Source organism: Pituophis catenifer, unplaced genomic scaffold, assembly GCF_029215685.1.
Source record: "Pituophis catenifer annectens isolate HBS135680 unplaced genomic scaffold, rPitCat1.0.hap2 SCAF_1, whole genome shotgun sequence".
In the NCBI taxonomy this organism is placed as follows: Eukaryota; Metazoa; Chordata; class Lepidosauria; order Squamata; family Colubridae; genus Pituophis; species Pituophis catenifer.
In genome coordinates this window covers 161,696,830-161,721,149 of record NW_027256881.1, presented here as the reverse complement: position 1 = coordinate 161,721,149, position 24,320 = coordinate 161,696,830, and the positions used below count along the sequence as shown (strand labels likewise).

Sequence of the window (24,320 nt, the reverse complement as noted above, 5' to 3'; positions counted from 1 at the left end):
ATGTCCTTGAAGTTTTCTTTAAAACACCATGGAAGTGAATTTCCACTGCTTCTTTCTCAGAAGTCCCTGCCCCCTAATTTTCTAGCCCATCTACAGCCCTGGGTTTCCCTAGTTTCCCTAGTGTTCCCATCCAAATGCTAATCAATTCCATCTTTAGCTTTTCTGAAATCAGGCAAGATTGGTGAGGTGGGACTATCTACTGTGATGCCTCCTAGAAGCAGATCTATTATCTTCTTGTGTAAAATTAGGACAGCTAAGAGTACCTCTAATTCAAAAAATATTGCTCATGTCATGTATTGTCTAATAAACTGTGACACAATCATTACATAAACACAAACATGTGTTCATTACTTCCAACTATAATTTTATATGTGGCTTATAGCACTATCATTTTTTGTGGTATTGACAGTTACAATAATTTTTTTCAACTAATATGAACTAAATCTTCAAATCATATAACAGAAAACCATCCATTGTAGAAGACCACACTAACCTGTAATATAACCCCCAACTGGCTTAAGGCTGTCAAACTGTTTATCATATTTCTTTCTTTCTTCAGAAGTGATGGCCCACATATTTGGGCCTCCTGAAAGACAAAAAGTAATACTTTTTTAAAATTATGTTCAATTGGGGAAAATAACTTTTGTTGTCTTAGTAATAATATTAAACCTAAAACTTTTATGACCCATCTTGCTCCTACCAATTTGACAGGAATGTGGTTTTTTTTTCTTGGCAGTCATCCATTCTTCCTTCAGTTTTTCACTTTATTATCTTGTTTTTAATATTTCAGATTGCTTTTTCACACATTTTTACAAACTCTCTCTTAGGAAATCAACACTGCCCAAATTCAAGATTTTGTAGAAAGCGAGATTTTTGTCTCTCCCTTCATCCCTTACACTCAAAAAAATCACCACTGCTGTTCTTCTAAATGGCAGTCTAATTTGCATAGAATCTAATTTAATGCAACATTAAAACACCAGTTTCTTTATTTATTTAGATTCAGAACTATATGATTATTATAGATTTTGGAAATGGAGGGACAGAAGAAATGGAGCATAATCAATGTTTCTTTAAACACCCACTTTTTTCTAAAAAATATAGAACATTTAGAACTGGAGCATACAACTTCCTAAAACATTATTTGAAATATTTTAATTCATTGACATAAAATATAACCCTATTTTACAAATTGTAAGAATGCAACTTTATATTACTAATATTTCTTTTAACATTAAAGGAGGCTGCATCTAAAGCTAGCTGACATGGGTTTCCTGACTGAAGCAGGGAAAAAAAAAAAAAGAGGAGCTGCAGAAAAATCACTAGAAAGGGTGAGGCCTTCTCTGGACCTTTGTTCCTCTATTCCCTGGATTGCAAACTGCTTAGCATTGATATGGCAATGCATTAAAACCAGCCAAAAGTTCTTCCCTTGTTGGTTTTCTCTTTTGAGGGCATGGAGTGTATTTAATGCACACTGGCCTTTGGGGAAGCTATGTTGGGGATGACAGGAGGACTACACCCACAACTGGGGAATGTTTGTTAGTGTACTTGAGGCTATTCCTTAGTGCAGCCAGGAGCAGGTAGGAAAGAAGGTTAAGTTCCACTTAGCTTCCTGCAGACTTGATACCTGAAGTGAGAGCTTGGCTGCCCCTTCAGAGAATGTTTCCAGTCTACCTGGTAGGAGGTAAGGTTCCTGAGTTCTTTTTTACTGTTTTGATGGTGGGCTGAGAGGTTTATATGTGTGTATGAATACATTAACATCTTAATGTATTGTTTACTATTTACAGTTTTTTTCTTTTCTCTTATTTAAATTATATGAACAAATATTTTAACACTTCAATAGAGACCTTTTTCTTGACCAGAAACTGAATATGAAATGTCTATCAGGACTCTTAAGTTATTAACATTAGAATATGTTAGCCACATGGTATCTTCAATTTGCTGGTTAACTCCAATTGATTGGCTATCTACTTGTATTCTATTGCTTATATTGTCTTTCCTATAATATTTACTGCATTCTTGTAAATATATATTTGTACCACCTTTATTTTTTCCTGAAATAATACCAGTATTAAAATATATATTTTGCAATGCCTGTATGTTTTTCATGAGCATATCTGCATATTTGATCCTTCATACTTAGTGGATTTTACACACACACACACATACACACACACACAGATATAGATAGGTATGCGCACATGGATACCATTATGAATAATTAATTTTTAAATATAAAAACCAAGAGCAAAGTGGTACATTTTATTGTGTAAATAACAAAATGACCAAATATAATGGTGTGTAAATAACAAAAGAACCAAAAGAACAAGCTTTTAAATGAAAAACCCAATACTGACTAGCCAACTTATCAGTACATAAGATTCTTAAAAAGTATTACCTAGCAGAGTGAAAGAGCCTATTCAGTATTGGAAAAATAAATACTTTAAAGAAACTATTTACCATTTATGGTGGTAGGAAGCTGAGCCAACATAGTCTTGAACATAACTTACTAGTTCTTAGCCATCTGCAAGAAAACATCGTGAATAAAGTATTATTAATAACACAGAGGTACCAAAGGAAGCACATCTTTCTTTAAAGGGCAAGGAAAATCAATCTCCAGCTTCTACATTAGAGCTTCTGATCTATGTTGAGAGTACCCCCCAAAAAAGGGTTGGGAGAAAGTTTACAAAGTATAACATGCAGCTGGAAACAATATTTTGTTAATTAACAATACTTTTAAAATTAAAAGTGATACTAATTGTCAAGCAAATTCAAAATGATAATGAAGATGAACAGAACAATTGGCTTTTTTGCCATTGCTTTTTCCAGCATCTTTTTAAATTTCTCAATCTAGCATTCATAGATCTGGCACTACCTGCTGGTCTCTCATCCAAGTATTATCTTTGTTTAATTTTTTTGAGATCAGTCATGGTTATTAGATTCTGCCACTTGCTGTGGGTTGGGCTAAGAAAAGAATACTCTTAGAAGAGAATCAATACATCTCTATACCAAAAATGGTAAAATCTCAATTAAAGGATCTCAAAGGAATGAAAAAGTTATGAAAAGGATGTGGGGGGGGGGAAAGAAATTAAATACAATAAAGAAAAAGAATACAGGTAGTCCTCAACTTATTACTGTAATTGAGCCCTGAACTACAGTCCTAAATTGTTGTGGTCATTATATGCATCACCATGAGTTCAGACACAATTTTACAACGTTTTGGGTGCTCATAAGCAATTGCAGCAGTTTTTAAGAAATGCTGTGGTTGTTAAGCAAATGTTGTGGTTGTCAAGCAAATCCATTTTACTCAATGGATGCTTTTTAATCAAAAACTGGAAATAAATTCTGGAAACGGTAAAAAAATGTCAAAAATCATGGTGATGTGACCGTAGGACGCTGAAAACAGCCATTAAGGTGAGTCAATTGCCAAGGGCCCAAAATGTGATCATGTGACTGAGAGGATGGTACAACCATTGTAATTTTAAAATTTCATTGTAAGCAGCTTTTGGGTGTCCATCGTAACTTTGAACTGTTGCTAAGTACCTGTTCGTAACTTGAGGAGTACCTGCAGAGATCAAATAACTTTAGTTATTTACTAAATAACTTTAGTTAATTACTAGGATTGTAATTCCCAGAAAGATTTTCCATCAGATTCAGATAATGTGTACAGTTGCTATGTGGCTAGGGTAGGCCAAGAATTGGAGTAGTAATCAATATAAAGTGTGTTTTCCCCTTATTACTCTAACACATCAGTAATTCCTGTGCACAGGTTGTAATACATAATGCAAGAACAGCCTTTCAGTAGATAGTCCCATCAGCGAAGTTGGCAGTGTAAATATGAAGCTACTGGCATATCTCAAGTTGATGAGGGTACTTCCCCCCTTTTTCCAAAAATCTGTATATGTGCAAAATACTGGAGTTAAGTGTAAAGCTTCAAGTTAAATGTAAGGTGGTTTTTTTACATTCTGGATATAAAAGTGACAGACATATGCTTTATTTAATACATTCTTCTCAATCCTAAACAAGCTAAAATATTAATCTGCTAGTAGAAAGAACAAAACTATTGAATCTGCCTATGCTGCTACTATCCAGGTATGATAAACATATTTGTGAGGAGATACATAGTAGATCAGGCATGTGCTAATTTGGTCAAAAGCTGACTTCTCAGAAGTCAATCAAGCTGTGGTCATTTAAGTTCTGAATAATTATTCTTTTTCTATTTTCTACCCACTGACATCATTGGCCTGACGTAATCAAAATAAGAGGCACCCTGGAACAATTTCTAAAGACCAGCAATTTATCATTCAGTGATCAACTTTGTCTGGACAAGCTTCTTAATCAAGTAAAAATTATTATCCCACGGTGTAAGAGCTCTCTGCCCACTCCTCGAATATTGGTGGTTTGAGCAAGCCAAAATTTCCATAAAGAACAATGTTCCTGCTTTTTCCAGATAGTAGTTTTATCCTCTAATGTCTGAACCATGTCATGAACTTCCCTGTAATAGTTTTTGTTTATGTCATGCCCTCATGGTGTTGCCTTTGTATCATCATCAGTTGCACTTAGCTATTAAACTGATCCAATTTTAAAATCCTATTTTAAACTTTCTCCAAATACAAGCTTTGCCCTGGCCATGCTCTTGCAGTAGAGAGCACCCAGACTAGTTAGATATGTGTCTGCGTCCAATTAAGCAGAGAAGAAAGTCTGGAGTATGATCTGAGGGGGCTTTGGCTCTCTGTATATGCCCAAAGCTGGCTCACTGTCAGAACTCATTTCTGTTCTGGCTGGGTAAACCAACAAAGTTAGGGTTTTCTACAATGGCTGCTACAAAGAACAAATAGAACTCCAAAATACATATGGAACAGAAAAAAAAAAGAGTATCAGAGTCAAAAATAAAAGCTAGATTGCAAGAATTATGGAAAACTAAGTAAGTTTACATTTTTCATTAAAAAAATTAAAAATTAAAATTTATTTTGAATGCGAAGAGAGTTTGTTTCATAAACTTGTAATGTAAGTGGTGTTTTTATTTCTTGTTCAACCCTTACCCTAATGAAATAATTACTTCAGAGACACATGTGAAAAAAAGCAAAAAGAATGAAAGGTAGGAGAAAAAAAAGTTGAAACAAATAGAAAGGAAAAATAAAACCAAAAGTAATCCACATGATCAAGATTTAATCCTACTGAAAAAAAGGATTGGAAGATTCCATTGAAACAAAAATATTTAAAGCTTCCAGTGCAGTGAGTTATTTTTCCACAAGTAGTGGAAAACTAGTAAAATTTAAATAGTTTGATTATGTATTAAATATATATTTGAATACAGTTATGGGAGCTGCCATGGGAGCCCCCTCAACTTGCTTGTACCTTTGCCTTGAAAGAGGCGGTGGTGAGGCCCCTCCTCAAGAAACCTGCTTTGGACCCAGCTATTTTAAACAACTTTCATCCTCTCTCCAACCTTCGCTTTGTTGCGAAGGTTGTTGAGAGCGTGGTGGCACGTTAACTCCCGTTGGCCCTGGATGAAGCGGAGTACCTGGATCTGTACCAATCGGGTTTCAGGCCCGGGTACAGTACGGAGACGCATTGGTCGCGCTGGTGGATGATCTCTGGAGGGCCCGAGATAGAGGTTACTCCTCTGTCCTGGTCCTATTAGTTCTCTCGGCGGCTTTTGATACCATCGACCATGGTATCTTGCTGCGACGCCTCGAGGGGTTGGGAATGGGAGGCACTATTTTACGGTGGTTCTCCTCCTACCTCTCAGAACGTTCGCAGGTGGTGTTGACTGGGGGTCGGAGGTCAGCCCCGAGGCCCCTCACTTGTGGGGTGCCCCAGGGGTCGGTCCTCTCTCCTCTTTTGTTCAACAACTATATGAAGCCGCTGGGTGAGATCAGCCGGGGTTTTAGGGTGAGGTATCATCAGTTTTTTATATCCACCCCAAACCAACCCAGCGATGCCCTCGACGTGATGTCCTGGTGCCTGGAAGTGGTACGGATCTGAATGGGGAGGAACAGACTTCGGCTCAATCCTGCTAAGACTGAGTGGTTGTGGGTACCGGCGTCTCGGTCCGATCAAGATATTCCATCTTTGGTCATAGGGGATGAGGTATTGCCCCCTGTAGACAGGGCGCGCAACTTGGGTGTCCTCCTGGACTCGTGGCTAAATTTGGAAGATCATGTAACGGCCGTAACCAGGGGGGCATTCGCCCAGGTGCACCTGGTGCGCCAGTTGCGCCCCTATTTGGACCTAGATGCCATACGCACGGTTACTCATGCGCTTGTCACCTCCCGTATTGACTACTGCAATGCCCTCTACATGGGGCTGCCCTTGAAGACCACTCGGAGGCTTCAGCTGGTGCAGAATGCGGCCGCGCAGGTTGTGATGGGAGTATCTCGATGCTCCCATGTTATACCTCTCCTATGCAACTTGCATTGGGTGATGGTTGCCCTCTGAGTGAGATTCAAGGTGCTGGTGATTACCTATAAGGCCCTATATGGCTTAGGCCTGTGATATTTGGGGGGCCATCTGCAGCCAGCAACAGCTTCCCATCGCCCGGTGCGTTCCCACAGAGAGGGTCTCCTCAGGGTGCCGTCGGCCAGACAGTGTCGGCTGGCGACCCCCGGGGAAGAGTGTTCTCTGTGGGCGCACCTACCCTTTGGAATCAACTGCCCCTGGAGCTCCGGGTGGCCACCGACCTCCACTCTTTCTGTCGCGACCTGAAAACGTGACTGTTTCGTCTGGCTGGCCTGGACTGATGGGGTTTTAATTTTTAACTTGTTAGTCTTAATTGCACTTTTAACTGTTAAATTATGAGATTTGGATTTAATTTCTTTTTAACTTTTTCATTAGATGTTTTTTTACTGTTGTGAGCCACCCTGAGTCCGGCTGGAAATAGGGAGGCATATATATCTCAATAATAGTAGTAGTAGTAGTAGTAGTAGTAGTAGTAGTAGTAGTAGTAGTAATAATAATAATAATAATAATAATAATAATAATAATAATTTATTTTGATTTGTACTGGCACTGTTTTGCTGCAGTTTTTCTTCCTTCTCCACGGCTGGTTTTAGTCTGTGTTGAGAGGGAGATGTTGGGCCCTAGGCCTTTGCAATATGGGGTCCCCCGGGACTTGGATCTCTCTCGTCTCCTCTTTAATATTTACATAGAACAGCTGGATGAGGTCATTTGACAGTATGGGGTGTGGTATCATCAGTACATTGATGATACTAGTTATACATCTCCACCCCTGGTAGGGCAGATGAGGCAATTAGGAGGCTGTGAAAGTCCAGATAATGAGAAACCAACTTTGACTCAACCATGGCAAGACAGAGTGGCTTTGGGTTTTGGGCCTCCAGCATCTGGTGATTTGCCATGTCTGAGTCTGGATGGCATAGCATTCCCTCAGACAGAATTTGTGCACAAGTTCAGAGTCTACCTAAATTTACAGTTATTCCTCTATGAAGAGGTGGTAGCCATGGCTTAAGGGAAAGGGGGTGCTTTGCACTGATTCATCTTTTGGACCAACTGTGCCCTTTCCTGGACTGGGAGGCCTTGCTCACAGTCACTCATGTGTTGGATACTTTCCATTTGGAATACTGCAATTTTTTACAGCAAGTTATTCTTGAAGACCACCTGGAAATTACAGTTGATCGAGTATGGATTGGTGCATGCAGCACCAGGCACCCCTAGTTGGCCTACATTATATTCCTGTTGTGCAAGCTGCACTGCCTTTAAGTTTCCTCTCAGGTACAATTCAAGATGCTAATTATCACTTTTGAAACCCTACGTGGACGGGACCAGGTTACGTGCAAGACTGCCTCTCCTTATAAAAGGCTGTGGGAAACATGAGGAAGAGCTGCAACCAAGCCAACTATCAGACTTGCAAGACTGATATCAGCCCTTCAAGATAAACCAGATTTGGAAACCAAAGTCATGAATACTAAAACTGCTTTTATTATAAGATTACATTAATAGAATCTTGCAAGTCTGAAAATGCCTCCCACCTCCCTGCCTTTATTTACAACACAACTAGGGAGGGTCAAGCCTGAGATGTTTTCTCAAATTACATATCTGCTTCAGACAAAGATTCCTCTTATCTGACTGTTGTCTTGGTTGTAGCTCTTCCTCCTATTCCTCAAGTTATTCTCACAGCCCATTACACTCCCTGGAGGTATCTGCCCATCTCACTAGAGGGATAAGAAATTATATTTTTTTCAGCACATGTTTATTGCAATACTAGCATTTCCCGAGTCAAGTTCTTCATGAAAATAGTGTTCACTATTAGAAGAAAACACCTTCTTTGTCAACAAGAAGACTTGTGTCTCAAAAGTTCTCCATTTACTGTATTAGAATCATTCAAAACCTTCTAGATTTAAGCATAAATTAGCTCGTTTACTGAGAAGTTTAAACTGTGCTTCATTTAAATGTTTCTTTAAAGAAAGAAGGAAGAGATGCTTGAACAATGTCAATTTACTCATTGGGTGACAATAATCTCAGCTGGGTGGGGTCAGAAGTTTCCTGCTAGCTTATATTTGTGAGACAATACACTTCATGTCTGGTTTCCTGTGACTAGCCCAGTCTTTCCTCCCTACTATATCTAGAATTTACAGTGGATATAGTCTACATACCCCTGTTAAAATGCCAGGTTTTTGAGATGTAAAAATCAGACCAAGATAAATCATTTCAGATTTTTTTCTACCTTATTATGGTTTGTCACATAGTCAGCTAGACATACAGACTGGATTTGGCATTTTTATCCACCTATTGAGTCCTTCCCAAGGCCCTGAAATAGTCAGATGTGGATGTTTGATGTTGTTACAGATATTGTCACAGAATGTAAGCTATTCCAAGGAAAGCTGCTGATGATGCAGCTTTCCTTGCAATAGGAATTGACTGATGGTGAATTTGTCAATGCCAATGGTGTTCAAGTGATGCTCCAGTTGTTTTGGGATTGCACTCAAGGCACCTAGCATTGATTTCTTTTCCTACAGTCATGCTAAAGTCCCAGAGCACTTTAGTTTCTTATTATTGAAGTCAGCCAAATGTTCAGACTGCATTTGGCATTTTTATCCATCTATTTATTGGTATCCCACTTTTATGATTTTTACAAGTAACTCAAGGCAGTGAACATATCTACCACACCTTCCTATTTCCCCCACAACTACCCTGTGAGGTGGGTTGGGCTGAGAGAGAGTGACTGGCCCAACTGGCTTTCATGGCTAATACGGGGATTTGAACTCATGATCTCCTGCTTTCTAGCCTGGTGCCTTAACCACTGGACCAAACTTGCTTTCTTAATATAACATATATAATAGGTGTTTAATATTTAATTTAACATATAAGCTGCTCATACGGTTAATCCAAACCTTATGTAGAATTCCCCAAAAAGTCAGGCAACTTGAACAGTAGAGTTCACTATGTTCACATGATGTTCAAAGCAGTTCTGGATCAATATGTCAGATTGCGAGATCATCTCCTGTTGCACAGCTCTCTTCAGATTATACTACAGATTTTCAATTGGATTCAGGTCCAGACTCTGGCTGGGCCATACAAAAATTTGATCTTCTGGTGAAGATATTTTATTTAGACATATGCTTTGGATCATCATGTTGAAAGCTGAAATTCCTCTTCATCTTTAGCATTTTAGCACAGGCCTAAAGGATTTGTGTCAAAATTGACCGATATTTGGAACTGTTCATCTTTCCCTCCCCGCCACCCCTTGACTAAAGCCCCAGTTCCAGCTGAAGAAAAGCAGCTCAACACAAATAGGCAGGGTTTAGGAAGAGTGCTTTTTCTGTTGTTGCTCCTGCACTGTGGAACATCTTGCCCTCAGAGATGAGGAAAGCCCCCAATCTTTTGACCTTCTGCGATGTAGCATTGCGTGGGGAACACAGGGGTCCACACAACCATGGGGCTGATTGGCCCCATAAAGAATCCCCCCTGCCTGTATTAACTGCTAATCTCATCTTGGAATTCTCCATCTTTTGAAATTTTACAATGTTGTTTTACATATATTTTAAATTTTCCCTTAAATTATTTTGTTTTTAATGCTTAATTTTACTGATTAAACTGTACCTTTCCCAGAGTCCCTCTCTGAGAAAGATGGGAGATTAAGAAATGTGAAAAATAAATAATGTTGCCACTACCATCTTCATTTTGGTGATGCACAGTGTTGTTTTTGAACTAAAATATGTTTTGGAATTATGGCCAAAAATTCAGTCTTGGTTTCATCAGATCACAACACATTTTCCACATGCTTTGTCAAGACTTGTAGGTTTTTGCAAAATATAGCTTGTAGCTGGGCTTGGATGTTTTTCTTTGTATGAAAAAGTTTCTGCCTTGCCACCCTACCACACAGCTCAGAAGAATATGGGAGATTGTTGTCACATAGTATACAACCAGTACTTGCCAGAAATTCCTGCAGCTCCTTTAATTTTGCTGTAGGCCTCTTGGACTTGTTTTCTTCTTCATCAATTTTGAAGGGACATCCACTTCTTGGTAATGTCATTGTTGTGTCATATTTTGTCTACTTGTTGATGACTGTCTTCACTGTGTTCCATGTATATCCAATGCCCTGGAAATTTTATTGTAGTTGTACCCTTCTCCAGACTAATAACTTCCAACAATGAGATCCCTTTGATGCTTTGTAAACTCTTTGCAGACCATGGCTTTTGCTGTAAGAGGTAACTAAGTAAATGACAAAAAAAACCCAACTAGAACACCTGAACCCTATATGGACTTGATCAGAGTCATTTTAATTGATGGCAGGTGTGAAATGATGGTTTAATGTCAGTCTGAATGTGATTGGTTAATTCTGAACATAGTCACATCTCCGTTATAAGAGGATGTGAATACTTACGCAACCACATTCTAGTTTCTTACTGTTATTCCCCCTCCCCCCAATTTCAAAGTTTTTCAATTGAATTGTGCAGCTTATATGTTATACTAAAGATGTGGAAAACCTGAAGTGATTTATCTTGGTATGGTTTTTTTTTTTACATCTCAAAAACTTGGCATTTTATTAGGTACCAATAAAGGAGAATACAGTATTTGTAGCTCAGGGTTGAAATGAGGGGGTCCTTGGTGCTCTCCGAACTTGGTTATTTTCTTGTAAATGTTTCATTACCCAAACTAGATAACATCATTAGTACTGAACGTAATGAAACATTTGCAACAAAGCAACAAAGCTCAAAAAGCACCAAGGAGCCCCTCATTTTAATAGGTTGTGTAGACATTTTATATCCACTGTATGTCCAAATCCTACATACATACAAGAGAATCTCCTCCCTACAATTCAACTTTTGTTTAATAACAAAAGTTTAGACTGAACAACCAGTACCAGATACCTAAGGGATTCTTAGGTATCTGGTACTGGTTGTTCAGTCTAAACTACCTTCTATGGAAATTACCTAACTCCCTTAAAAAAAATTTTTTGTTGAAATCATTCTTTGTCATTGACACTAACACTTTGCCATGCAGTTGAATATTTGAGTTTCTCTGTGACTTGATTTGGAAAAATATTAAGAATTAAGGTTACTGAAAAAGGCATATAGACTTCTAGTTTACTTTAAAAGCTACTGACCACTTCTGAGCTTTTCTCTGAATATGGCCTTGTCAGCCTGAAGACAGTGATGCTTACAGTATGTCCTGGACATTCATATTTACTTAAAGTTTAAAATGATTAAATACATCATGACAAACAAGTTGGGTTGCAAAAAGAGCCAATTATTCTCCATATGCATACGCTGACGATACTCAGCTGTACATCTCCACCCCGGACCACCCCAATGATGCCCTTGAAGTGATGTCCCGGTGCCTGGAGGCCGTGCGGATCTGGATGGGGAGGAACAGGCTCAGGCTCAACCCATCCAAGACCGAGTGGCTGTGGTTTCCGACATCCCGATATAGTCAGTTGGCGCCATCACTGACTATTGGGGGCGAGTTATTGCCCCCCACGGAGAGGGCTCGCAACTTGGGTGTCCTCCTGGACTCACGGCTGTCTTTAGAAGAGCATATGACGGCCGTGGCCAGGGGGACTTTTTATCAGGTCCGCCTGATTCGCCAGTTGCGTCCCTTTCTGGATCGGGACTCGTTAAATACGGTCACTCATGCTCTTGTTACTTCCCGCTTGGACTACTGCAATGCTCTCTACATGGGGCTCCCCTTGAGGAGCACCTGGAGGCTCCAGCTGGTCCAGAATGCGGCCGCGCGGGTGGTTATGGGAGCGACGTGGCGCTCCCATGTGACCCCCCTCCTGCGCGAGCTGCACTGGCTCCCGGTGGTCTTCCGGGTGCGCTTCAAGGTTTTGGTTACCACCTTTAGAGCGCTCCATGGCATCGGACCGGGGTATCTACGAGACCGCCTTCTGCTACCAATAGCCTCTCACCGACCAGTACGCTCCCATAGAGAGGGGCTCCTCAGGGTGCCGTCGGCCAAACAGTGTCGACTGGCGGCCCCCAGGGGGAGAGCCTTCTCTGTGGGGGCACCTACCATCTGGAACGAGCTCCCCCCAGAGATACGGAAGATCCCGGACCTGCGCACGTTTCGCCGTGCTCTCAAAACTTTTCTATTTCAGCAAGCTGGCCTGGCCTAACTCCCCTCTTTTAAATTCTTAAATTTTAAATTTTTGAATTCGTGATTTTATAAATTGGGTGTTTTAATCTGTGTTTCGGCCGAAATATTTAATAATTTTAAGGGATTTTTAATATTTGTATTGTCTGTATTTTATCTTGGCTGTTCACCGCCCTGAGTCCTTCGGGAGTAGGGCGGTATAGAAATTTGATTAATAAATAAATAAATAAATAATAATCTATAAACTTGAATTCCTGTGTATCCAGGAAAGTAATCTTCCCAAGCCCACAGGTAGCTCTGAAAGACACAATAAGTGCACAGCAACTAGTTCAACCTGTTCTACCTGGCAAGGTTGACAGTTCAGATGCCCAATGCCACCTTTCCTGCTTGATCTGCTTTCTAGTCTAAATCTTTCAGTATACTTTCATCACGTATATCTTCAAAGGCAAAAAAATCCATCTCTGCATCTTTTAAATATCTGACCAGGGGTGCTATAGTCTTCCTCACTATTTATAGTACTCTTGCCAATCCTCAAATCCATTAGAAAACTGCATCAACATGAACTTTGTTATCTTCATTATTAGTCTCTATCCTGCTACTATTGTCTCTATCCTTAGTCATTGCAAGCCACCTGACTTCCCTCCAACATAATAGGTGGCAAAGCCTTAATAGATGTTACACATTTTGAGGCTGTCTTTAGTATAAAAGAAAAATGCTACCTTTCATCAGATAATACGTAGAGGAAAGAGTTTTTTAAGATGGCATTCAAATTATATAGACAAGTGTTTCTCAACCTTGGCAGCTTTGAGATTTGTGGACTTCAGCTCCCAGAATTCCTCACAACTCAAAGCTGCCAAGGGTGAGAAGCACTGGTCTATATAGAGAATACACTCACATCAATAATATCTGATTATATTAAAATGAATTAAGGACCTATCTCACAATAAATGTTGGGTCAATTAAAACAATGCACCTACACTTTTTTATCTTGCAAGCCTGATATGGGATAAATTGAAACTACTTGTGGGGTGAATATACAAACCTAAAGGCATAATTAAGGTTGACTGAGTTCCATTTCATTTTTTTGCATAAATAAAATATTTGGAACAAGTGACAAACTTCAACATCCTATGTGTGTCACAATCCTGATTGCACCATAGCATTTGCAAATGGGAAGAATCTACTTTATATTTGGTTGCCTCATTGCACAATATGTGTAGAATATTTTCATACATAGAGATGGGTTCACCCCTACTGTGCTTGGATATCTTGGCAATAACACAGGGATTTTTTTTGAACTATAGCTCTACTTTATAATGCATCTGTAGCAATGAATTTATTAGCAGCTTGGCAATGATAGAATGTGAACTCACAGATAAATCTCCCACTCTTCCTAGGACACTCTAGATGATTATTTTTTTGAAAATCCTATTCTAGAGATTAGAATACTAATCTCAAGAATTTTAGTGTCAAAAATTAATTACCAACTCAAACACGTTCTTTAGTTTTTCAGAAAGTTCTCATACTAAACTATTTTATACAAAGAACTTATTATTTTTATATAAAAATTCACAAACAGCACATAATGAGGTTCATAATATTCCTAGTAATTCAAAAAAGAGGTTAAGCCTAACAAGTAAGCCTCTCAGAACACAGCAGAACTGGTTCCTGAGCAAACATTCACATGATTAGTATGTACTCTAAATAGTTTCTTTCAATGTCATGTATGTTTCCTAAGATGTCCTTTAAATAGTTTTACTCTTCAAAAACATGTTAACCCAACTGCACTTCTTAGAGTACGAGAAATAAGATTCTGAAAAAATACGTTAAAATAAAAATAATAATCTTGATATTTTCATTTCACCTCATTATGTTAAAAGTTTTTTCAAGTCATCTCGTTATTTTTAAGTATGCTTTCCTTCTAAATATTGATAAGATATGGAAAAATTGTGTACTCCGTACTTATTACTTTAAACAAGATAGAGAAAACATGGATTTCACTCTCTTATTTTTTTTTCACCACACCCTAAATTTTTGCCAAAAAAGTCATGATTAGTATTAGTTAGTCCAAAGAAGAAACTTCTTTATTTTTAATAACAGAAGATAGGCCAGATTGACAGTAGTACAAATACTTTTGTTAATCTTGAATATAAAACAACTTGTTTGTTCCACTATATCCTGATAATTAAAGAGTTATAAGGCTTGTCCATCTTTAGTACACAGATACATTTATACACTAGCATATTAACTCTTATTTCTCAGTTATCCATATGAATATACATAGCATTCTTTGGGTAGCCATACAAATGCATTCACCTATTTAATATCATCCAAGTTATACTACAAAAAGTATGGTTTCTATAGAAACATAAATAAGTATTTAAAGTGTATGCATTTGTATATGTATATAATTTATATATGGGTAATTTCATAAAGAAATCAGACATTTTTACAGATTTTAAGATTGAAAGCAATAAACGCAAGTTACAGGAACAGTGCAAAAAACACATTAAGGTGAGAGATATCCACAAGCTTCAAAACATACAAACATAAGACTTGCTATTTAACAATTAATTGTTAAAAATAAGCTAGATACAGTTCTAGCTTTATTTTTGTTTTAAAGCTCTGGCCACTGTAACTATTTGTATCCCCAAATCATTTCGATTGGCAAGGCAGCACACATAGCTGTACTGTATTTATTTTGCCTTTCACCTTCTGCAAGCTACCCACCTAGAGAACTCACACAAAACGAAGTCAATAGAAAAAGTGCGCACGTGCAAACCGAAGCCCCTTGGACCAAAAGCAGCCGAAGGCCCCGGGACTAACGACAGGAACACTGGGATGCATTTGATTCCAAGCTTGACAGATGCAGCGGAAGGGGAGCCGACTGATTGCGCTTAATGGCGACTCCCAATGGCCTGGCGCTCTCGCTCTCCCGAATCCCGGGCACAAGTCCCGCCCCGGACCCTTAGCGGCTGGCTCGCAAAACACCGCCGCAGCTGGCAAGCCTCTCTGCCCTTGCCTACGGCTCCGAACGCTTCCCCAGATCCTCTCTCAGCCCTTCCTCTCCGATGCGTCTTCCCTGCAACCGCAACCAGCCTCCCCCGCCGCAGCGCTTCAAAGCCCAACCCGCCTTCATCCCGATGTTACCACTGCACTTCCCATTAAACGCAACGAGCAAAGAGACCGCCTACCTCCACCCCCACCCCCACCCCCACGGCAAGGGATTCAAGGCAGCATTCTCCGATAACTCCCGACCCCGGTCGCCTGCCTGCCTGCCTGACCGCGGGTCGCCCTGGCGCAGCCATCGCCCCTCCGGCAGACTTCGGCGATAGGCCTGGAGCAAAAGCACCTGCGCCTACCTGTTGCGCCGCTTGTCAGCACTTTCCTCTTCCGAGAGAGCTGGTGGACTGCCTCCTTCCTCTGGCTTGCACTTCCTCCTCTTGGGGCGGCTGCTGCTGCTGCTCCGGCTGCGGCTGTTACCACCGTTGCGTCAAAACCGGAACATGGCGTCGGGGCCAGCTGCTATATATACAAGAGGGAAGAAGCGGGAGTAGGACTTCCCTGCGCGCCTGGGCTCGGGCACCCCCGCGGAGTTTCAGGGAGCCAGCAGATCGCCAGTGGAACACCTCCTTCCGGAATTCTTGAATCGCTTGCCGAACGGAGATGCAACCCAGACGGCTTTTTTGTTTGTTTGTTACCGGTTTAGTTTGCCACAAGTGGGCAAAAATGGCCGAAAGCGCACGTTCTCTGGGTGCGCCAAAACTCTTGAGATATCGCTGCTCCCCTTTCTGTGGCTGGCAAACGGAGGTTTAGCCCCTCTTCTGGCCAATCACCATTATGTAGCGAAACTCTCCCGTCGCTCCGCTGGTCTGGAAGCCCAGCAGAGCCTGTGACCCTTTTAATCATCACACCACACAGGCTGGAAAGAGAGGAAGGTACTTTTTGGTTCACCGGTATACTTTCCCAACACTTGAGTTCTGCTTGATGCCCATGGATTTTCTCTAAGCTCGATTGCCCCATTGTCCCGGAAGAACCGAAGAAAACATACCCCTCTGCGCTACGGTCTCCCCACCTACCATTACCAACTCAACATTTAAATTTAGTGGGGAAAATGTTTCCAATAAAGCTTTTCTTTTCCTAATTTCCAAAATTGGATTTCCAAGATTAATTTCAGAAATTTGAAGAAAAGATGTATGCCGTTTAATAAAGTTGTTAGAAAAGGTGCTACAGATTCCCCCCCCCCCCCAATGGTTCAGATGTCAGGAGGGGCATAAGCTGTTCAGCATGCAAAATTTGAGCATTCTTTAATATAGAGTTGCATCCTTGACTATCATGATCAAAAAATAGGTTTTTGTTTGACCAATTAAATGCTACACACCCTATAGCACAGCAATTTGTCATCAAGCTTCTTCCTCAGTCAAGCATGTGTCAAATAGCAAGAGTTATAGAAAAAAACAAAGCCAAATGAAGAGCAATAATCTCATAACCACTTCTTTCAGAACACTGGAATGACTCCATTTGACAAGGTCTCTAGACATAATGACTGAACATACTTTAAGCTATTAGTTAGGGGCAAGCAAAACCTGAGCAAGAATGCAGTCAATCTAAAGATTGTTTAAGAGGAAACTGAGAGGTCTCCAAAGATGCCAAATCCGGTAAGATTATCATACAACGTACAAGTTATTTGCAGAACTCACTAGTTAACCCATCTTAGCCTACTGCTTCTATAGGCTACATTGTGTAAATAGTTTATATAGTTAGTGTTTCAAATTCTGCAAATGCAGAAAACTGATTAGCTGAATATCCTTAACATGTCATGTGAACACGAGCATTCACTATTTAGTGATTGAGCTATACTCACAAGGTAAAGTCTTTTGAGCCAAGTTCAACTCCTGATGATTTCAAAGCCTTATTCAAGGCAAATGGAAGAACTATTGCTTCTGGATTTTTTTTTTTTTTACTTCTCAATGTAGACAATAGCCCTGAATTCTGTTTCCCATCCCAGTAGTACCATACTGCTTTCAAAACATTTATTTTTACTGAAATGAGCTGAAATCAAAAGCCAATTTCACTTCTCAACAGTCAATTAAGTGTTTCTGAAATTAACATGGCAGCATTACTTTGCTATCATGCCTCAAATTAACATGTTATTTATAATGTAAATAAAGCTTAATTTTATTTCTGAATAGAAATTTTATAGTGCATATTATAATCTTGGCCAGTATTTGTTTTATCCAATTAAATATTACAATTTTTTTATACAATACATAAACATGAATAAAATTGGATTTCTCAGTGTGATTTCTGACAATACTATGCTCCAATTGAAGGTTTATTATAATGGATGAGTTATATCCTAAAAGTATATAACAATGTTGAGTAACATAAATTGGAAGATATGCTAACATTTTTGTTTCAAATAACTAAACACTGATATTGAGATTCCAATTACTACAATAGTTAGCTATTCTTCCTGGGATAGTTACCTTTCTTTACCAATGGATAGAGGCAATACATGCAACATTATCACTTTATTTTTACTGCTGCTAAACCAACAATAGTAAGAGCTGAGATGGCGCAGTGGTTAGAATGCAGGACTGCAGACTACTTCTGCTGACTGCCTGCAATTTGGCAGTTCAAATCTCACCAGGCTCAAGGTTGACTCAGCCTTCCATCCTTCTGAGATTGGTAAAATGAGGACCCAGATTGCTGGGGCAATATGCTGATTCTATAAACCGCTTAGAGAGGGCTGTAAAGCACTGTGAAGCTGTATATAAGACTAAATGCGACACTATGCATTATTGCCTTTATAAGGCATTAAACATAGGTCCAATAGAAAATGAATTGGAGAATAATGTAATCAATGCTTTTATTGAAGATATGTTATACTACTTCGATTTCCTATTACTCAGCATGCCCTACAAATCCAAAGTATTTATCTTATTTGCCTTATCAAATACAAAAAGAACTTCTGGAATGGACATGAGCAACCATTGGCCATCACTTTCAATTTTGTAGCCCTTTGGTTACAAATTAAGGAATTATTTTTGAAATGTGCTGGTTTATGCATGAAAAAACTCTTTAGCTACCTCCCATTGCAAAAAAGTTAAAACTTTGAGGACCAATCCCTTCTAAAGATGTCACCAACGTGTTTCTTATGGCCTTCATATTTTCCTCAATTGTCAAAAAGATTACCTGGTCTTGTTTAGAATGTTTTATATATGTAAAGACTGCTGAACACAAAAAAAACCCCTAAGAATATCTTTCATCTACATGCTTTTTCAAGAGTCACTGTTAAAGATATATCCTATAATTCCTTGAAAGATGGTCTTTCCAAGTAATAGCCCCCTAGCTTTTATTCAGCTCTTCATTCACTTCTTTCTGAATTTCCTTTTCAATTTTCGATGTATCATACTCTAGTATCATATCAAATTGTCTCCAAGGCATTTCCCATTTTTTAATTCTTTGTTTGTCTTTTTCTGTAAGATATTCGTCAAAGTTGATGCCCTGGATATTGTATTTTGGATGTTCCCAGCGTTTTGACCACGGTTTGGGCTTCATTTTGACCTTCATCTAATATAATTCAAAATAAAATGTGTTAGTGTGTAAATATCGTATTCCAGCAAAATACTTTCAAAAATGTTATTTTGTACTCATAAAAGTCCCTCATTAATACATATTGATTTTTAGCAATGCTGAGAGATCAGATGTTTCCCAATTATTCTTGGAATGGGTGAACTTGTGCCAATCACTATCTGCTGACTGAAACTCTCCTTAATGAAATAACAACAGCAACAAAAATAGGTGGGCTGTACTTCACACAGGAACCTTATTGGTGAAATACAATGCTGTGCTGGAACCTAAAATCATTTGGAAACCTTTGGAACTTGGCACAGTTTGTAGAGAGATCTTCATGCTCGTAATAAAAAAATGTTTTTCTTTGTTAACTCAAAAACAATTATTTATATAGGGGGAGAATGCTGACAATAATAAAAACAGGGTAGTTACCATATACAAGATAGTCCTCGACTTAATAATACTTGCTTAGCAACTATTCAGTTATGATGGATCTCCCTGGGGATATTTACAACCAGTTCCGAAGTTCTGATGGCCAGGCCACCTCTGCAGATGCGTGTCTGCATGTTGGGTGCTTGGCAACTGGCCTGCATTTATGGTCCTTTGCAGCATCCCAGTCTTGTGATTTCACTTTACAACAGCTTAGTCAAAAACTAACATTTACTTCTGGTTTTCAGCTAAACTGGCCCCTAGTGAACCATTGGTTCGCTTATCAACTGCAGCTTTGCTTAGTGATCGCCACAAAAAGTCATAAAAAAAGTTGGTAATATGGGTGACCCAGAGGTGGGTTTCAGCAGGTTCTGACCAGTTCTGGAGAACTGGTAATAGAAATTTTGAGTAGTTCGGAGAACCGGTAAATACCACCTCTGACTGGCCCCGCCTCCATCTATTCTCAACCTTCTGAGTCCCAGCTGATCAGGAGGAAATGGAGATTTTGCAGTAACCTTCCCCTGGAGTGGGGAAGGAATGAGATTTTACAGTATCCTTCCCCTGCCACGTCCACCAAGCGATGCGACACTCAAGCCACACCCACAGAACCGGTAGCCAACAGTTTTGAAACCCACCACTTGGGTGACCTGATTTATGACCATCATGACTGTGTGGGGCAGGTTCCATTACAATAATAAGTCAAGGACTACCTGTAACCTGACAGGAAACCTCTACTGGGAAAACATTCTCCAAGCAAGCAGAATTCTGTACAACAGCTTTACAACACAAAATTATTTTCAAGCACAACAAATTGTTAACTGCATGCAGCAGTTACCCCTTCATATTACCTTATTGACAGGAACTTCATCATAAAGTATGTAAGACACTGGCTTCATGTTTACATCAACAGTGCTGAACTCTGGCAGAGCATCTCGTAAATACAGCAAGTTATCATCTGGCCTCTTCTCCAACTTCAAAACCTTGATCTCATGGATTAGGGGATTATATAATTCATAGCAGATTTCAACACCTTAAAATGAACATTATTTCTTTAATTGATATAGCAAATGCTTACCACGCTTAGCTAACAAATTCAGGTTTTCTTAGAATGGACCCAAAATGCTCCAGGTTTTAAAAATATGAAAGCTGAGTTTTCCTTGTGTGATACGGTCAGTTCTTCGTAATTTTTAACCTTGTTGTTTGAAGCTGACACTGTTCCCTTTTGTGAATGTCCTGACTGCATCCTTAAAAAACATAACAAACTTTGTGTACTCACCTTGTCCATTTATCACATTTCGAAGTTTGAAGGTTGCACCAAGTCCCTTTCCTGATCGCTGAATACAAATTCCTACAAAAGTGTTGCATTTTCCATTGGAATAGGGATCCATTGCAGAAACAGCAAGTATACTTCCTGGGAGAAAAGAAAATAATTCAACATTCACAGAAACTAAGTAAAGTCAGACCCATGAATTAATATAGAGTAAATATAACGCATTAAAATAAAAGTCAACAATTTTCTGATATAGTTTTGTTGCATGTTGCATACTTTCAACGTTCTGGAAATCACATGAACAGCATGGGCAAATACTGCATATGGGACTAGGGTTTTTGCATGAGAACTAATGAGAAACTCTGATTCTTTCAGAATTAAATGAGAAGCCAGGCTTACCAGCCAAGCAATTGATCAAATATGTACATATCCCATGCCCGCTCTATTATACTATTTATACATATTTATATAATATAAATATTACTAACTCTGTAACATTTAGAATAGAACTGAGTATTGTATTCGATTATTTACTTAAGTATGGACAACTGTTACATGAAAAACATGTTTTCTTTTACATTACAGCACAGTTATTTATGATGTAAGCAATGCCACATTATGAAGTTAACATTCCAAATATAGTACTGACCGACATAAAATTCTGGAATATTGATTACTTTTCTTCTTTTTATCATATGTTGTCTTTCAAGGAAGAATTTTAAATGATTTGTTCTCTGCCGTGGAGGGATGAATTCAGGACTCAAGAACCTATCAGACATATAAATAATTTAAAATAAAAGAAAATTTGACTTGTTTAACATTTAAAGATTAAATATAACTAGTGTTATTTTTACCGTTTCTGTTTTGCTTGTTGTTTTAATTCATCAATAATGATTGGCTTGGGAGGTGGCTTAAATTGTTCTGGTTCTCCATCTTTACTGTTGAATCGTTGAGCTGATAAAGAAAGGTACCCTTTGGGAGAGTAATATTTACATTAATTAACTGCTATGTTTTAACAACATTTACATAGCTTTAGTAGACTTTGTGTCCTGTACAATCAAACATCTTTGTATTTCAAGTCTGTATAAAAAATTAAGAAGACACTTAAGAAATATAATCAGATGCATATTGGCTTCTAATTGTGATCCACCTTAGATATTAATATCTATACATGTAAAGGATGCAGCTGGATTGTTGAAAATGCCATTCATACAATAGAAAAACAGTCTTCTGATATTTAATACATTTATCATGGCATAAGTTTTTGCGGACTAGGGTTCATTCCATCAAACGCATAAAGTGCTAACCGCAGTTGACAAATGCAACTTTTAAAAAAAAAAAAAATGAAGATAGGCTTGATTCACACGCAAGGTGCAAAAAGCATAAAATACAACTATTACATACCGAAAAGTCAAGACCAGAGTTCTAAGGAAAGAGCCTAAGATGCTCACAATCTTCCCTTACGGCTGTGTTTCTCAACCTTGGCAACTTGAAGATGAGTGGACTTCAATTCCCAGAATTCCCCAGCCAGCTATGCTATGCCAGCATGAATGACTTCAACTCAAGGAATTCTGGGAGTTGAAGTCCACTCATCTTAAAGTTGCCAAGGTTGAGAAACACTGCCTTGCGGGATACTTAACACTCCGGGATATACAAAAACAGAACCAACTGAAACGGCAATCCCTCTTTCCATAGCCTCTCATGCGGAGAACAACGACAGAAGCATGCCCAAGGAGAAAGGCCAACACTTTCACACTCAACAAAGGGCTTTCTTTTTAGGAATATGCCTCCTCGGAAGGCGAAACACGTTCAGAACGAAAACTTACTATGGCGCCCGACAAGCGGCGACCAAAGCTTCCTTGCAAGAGCGGCCATGACGATTTAGGACGATGCCGTCAAAAGAGAAAAGAGCACATGCGCCTGAGAATGCTACGGCAGCCTCAGAGAGACAAAATTAGTTCTCGCAATGAAAATCATATCCAAGCGGGAACGTTCTGGTTTCAGTAGAACTTTTCATCCTGCTCTACACCGGCTGAAAGTGAGAATTGTCGAAATTAGGGATGCTTTTCTGCGCCAAACTGCCCCTCTCCCCGTATATTGATGGGCAAAATAAAGTTCTTAAATTCTCACCCAGTTTTCCTGGTGATGTGTGAAGCCTTGTTTTCATTTATATTAAATATACACAGCAATCATCGGTAAGAAAAAACTGTTTCCACTCTCTAGCAAATCTGAGCTTTACTATCAAATTCTCAATCTATACTATGTTTGTCTAATGTTAACAATAGTTGTCTATGCCTTGGAATATCCCTAGTATACCAAATTCATTTAGTATATATTAAGAAGCATTAAGTTTGTACTCCATTTCATAAATGATGTTGGGCAATTATAATGCACAAACGTTACACATCTCTGTCGCATAGTCTTTGCCTGGAATAACGGCAAGCAGTTATATCATCTTTGGAAAACGTGTAGCTACTTCAAAAATTGCTGATTGGGGTTATATTCGTGTTTCTAAATATACTGAAACACCCTTTTCATAATTATTTCCAAAATGCTATACAACTGAACTGAAAATATGACTACCCTTGAAAAATTTCTGAAAGATTTAATTGGTGCATCTAACATGATTGGATCCTGCCTGTTCTGAAATTTCTATACTAGTTTTCTACACATTTTAGCACATTTCATATTTTAGCATTTGTAATTGTGTAATGATATCTTATTACAGTATTACTCTATATTTATGTTTTTATGTTGTTTTTATTGTTAACTGTGCTTTTTAATTAATTTAGTCTGTGTTTACTTTTTTATGGATAGACTGGCAAAGCTATCAAATCTGGGTTGTAAAAAGAGGAATGACCACTAGATGGCAGCAAAGAAATATTAATATTCTTAATCTTGGTGGCTAACCTGCCAGCATCTGGATTTTAGTTCAATGGAAAGATAGCGTACAAATTATTAAAAATTAGGTTAACCTGGGCAGAGCAAATCACCAACAGTTCCTGTATGGATTTACTGGGGAACAAATAATATGCAAACTTTTGAACAATAGGTACCTGGCATATAATTCAATTCAAGGTGCTGGTTGTCACCTTTAAAGCCCTACATGCCTTGGGACCAGGTTATCTGAGGGACCGTCTCTTGCTGGTCACATCTACCCAGCCCATCAGAGCAGGGAGGCAGGGAATGTTGCGGGTCCCATCCCCTAGGGAGATACACCTGGTGGGTCCCAGAAGAAGGGCCTTCTCTGTGGTGGCTCTCTCTCTCTCTGGAACATCATTCCCCCAGAGATTAGAATGGCCCCCACTCTAATACTCTTCCGGAAGATGCTGAAGACCTGGTTCTGTCAGCAGACCTGGGAACCCAGAGCTGGATGGAGCTCTGGCTTCTGGCATAAATGGCTTGTGTGATCTGCTATTGCCGGGGTGGGAGGTGGAGGTGATTTTGTTATATTGTACTATATTAATTTATTTGATTCCTTTTGTTAGTT

The 24,320-nt window shown here is 39.1% G+C and overlaps 2 protein-coding genes across 5 annotated transcripts in view; both read right to left on the bottom strand.

The window, feature by feature from the left end:
- ITSN2 (intersectin 2) overlaps positions 1-15,988 on the bottom strand; it is a 74,439-nt gene extending 58,451 nt beyond the window's left edge. For 2 of the 4 annotated variants that reach the window (XM_070933130.1, XM_070933127.1), the window contains exons 1-3: positions 15,915-15,988; positions 2,458-2,521; positions 494-586 (exon numbers count right to left, since the gene is read on the bottom strand). In XM_070933130.1, the coding sequence (XP_070789231.1) occupies positions 494-586; positions 2,458-2,500 (136 nt within the window). In that variant the 5' untranslated portion in view covers positions 2,501-2,521; positions 15,915-15,988. Of the gene's footprint in view, positions 1-493; positions 587-2,457; positions 2,522-15,914 lie in introns of those variants that run through there. The other 2 variants (XM_070933128.1, XM_070933129.1) reach the window with 1 other exon arrangement.
- A 2,411-nt stretch (positions 15,989-18,399) lies between these two features.
- On the bottom strand, positions 18,400-22,725 carry MRPL19 (mitochondrial ribosomal protein L19). The gene is made up of 6 exons (XM_070956729.1): positions 22,657-22,725; positions 21,685-21,802; positions 21,480-21,598; positions 20,837-20,971; positions 20,409-20,590; positions 18,400-19,128 (listed from the first exon to the last, which is right to left on the bottom strand). Exons 1-6 carry the CDS (start codon positions 22,703-22,705, stop codon positions 18,904-18,906), a joined length of 828 nt encoding a protein of 275 aa, XP_070812830.1. The 5' UTR covers positions 22,706-22,725; the 3' UTR covers positions 18,400-18,903.
- Between the last annotated feature and the right edge of the window lie 1,595 nt (positions 22,726-24,320).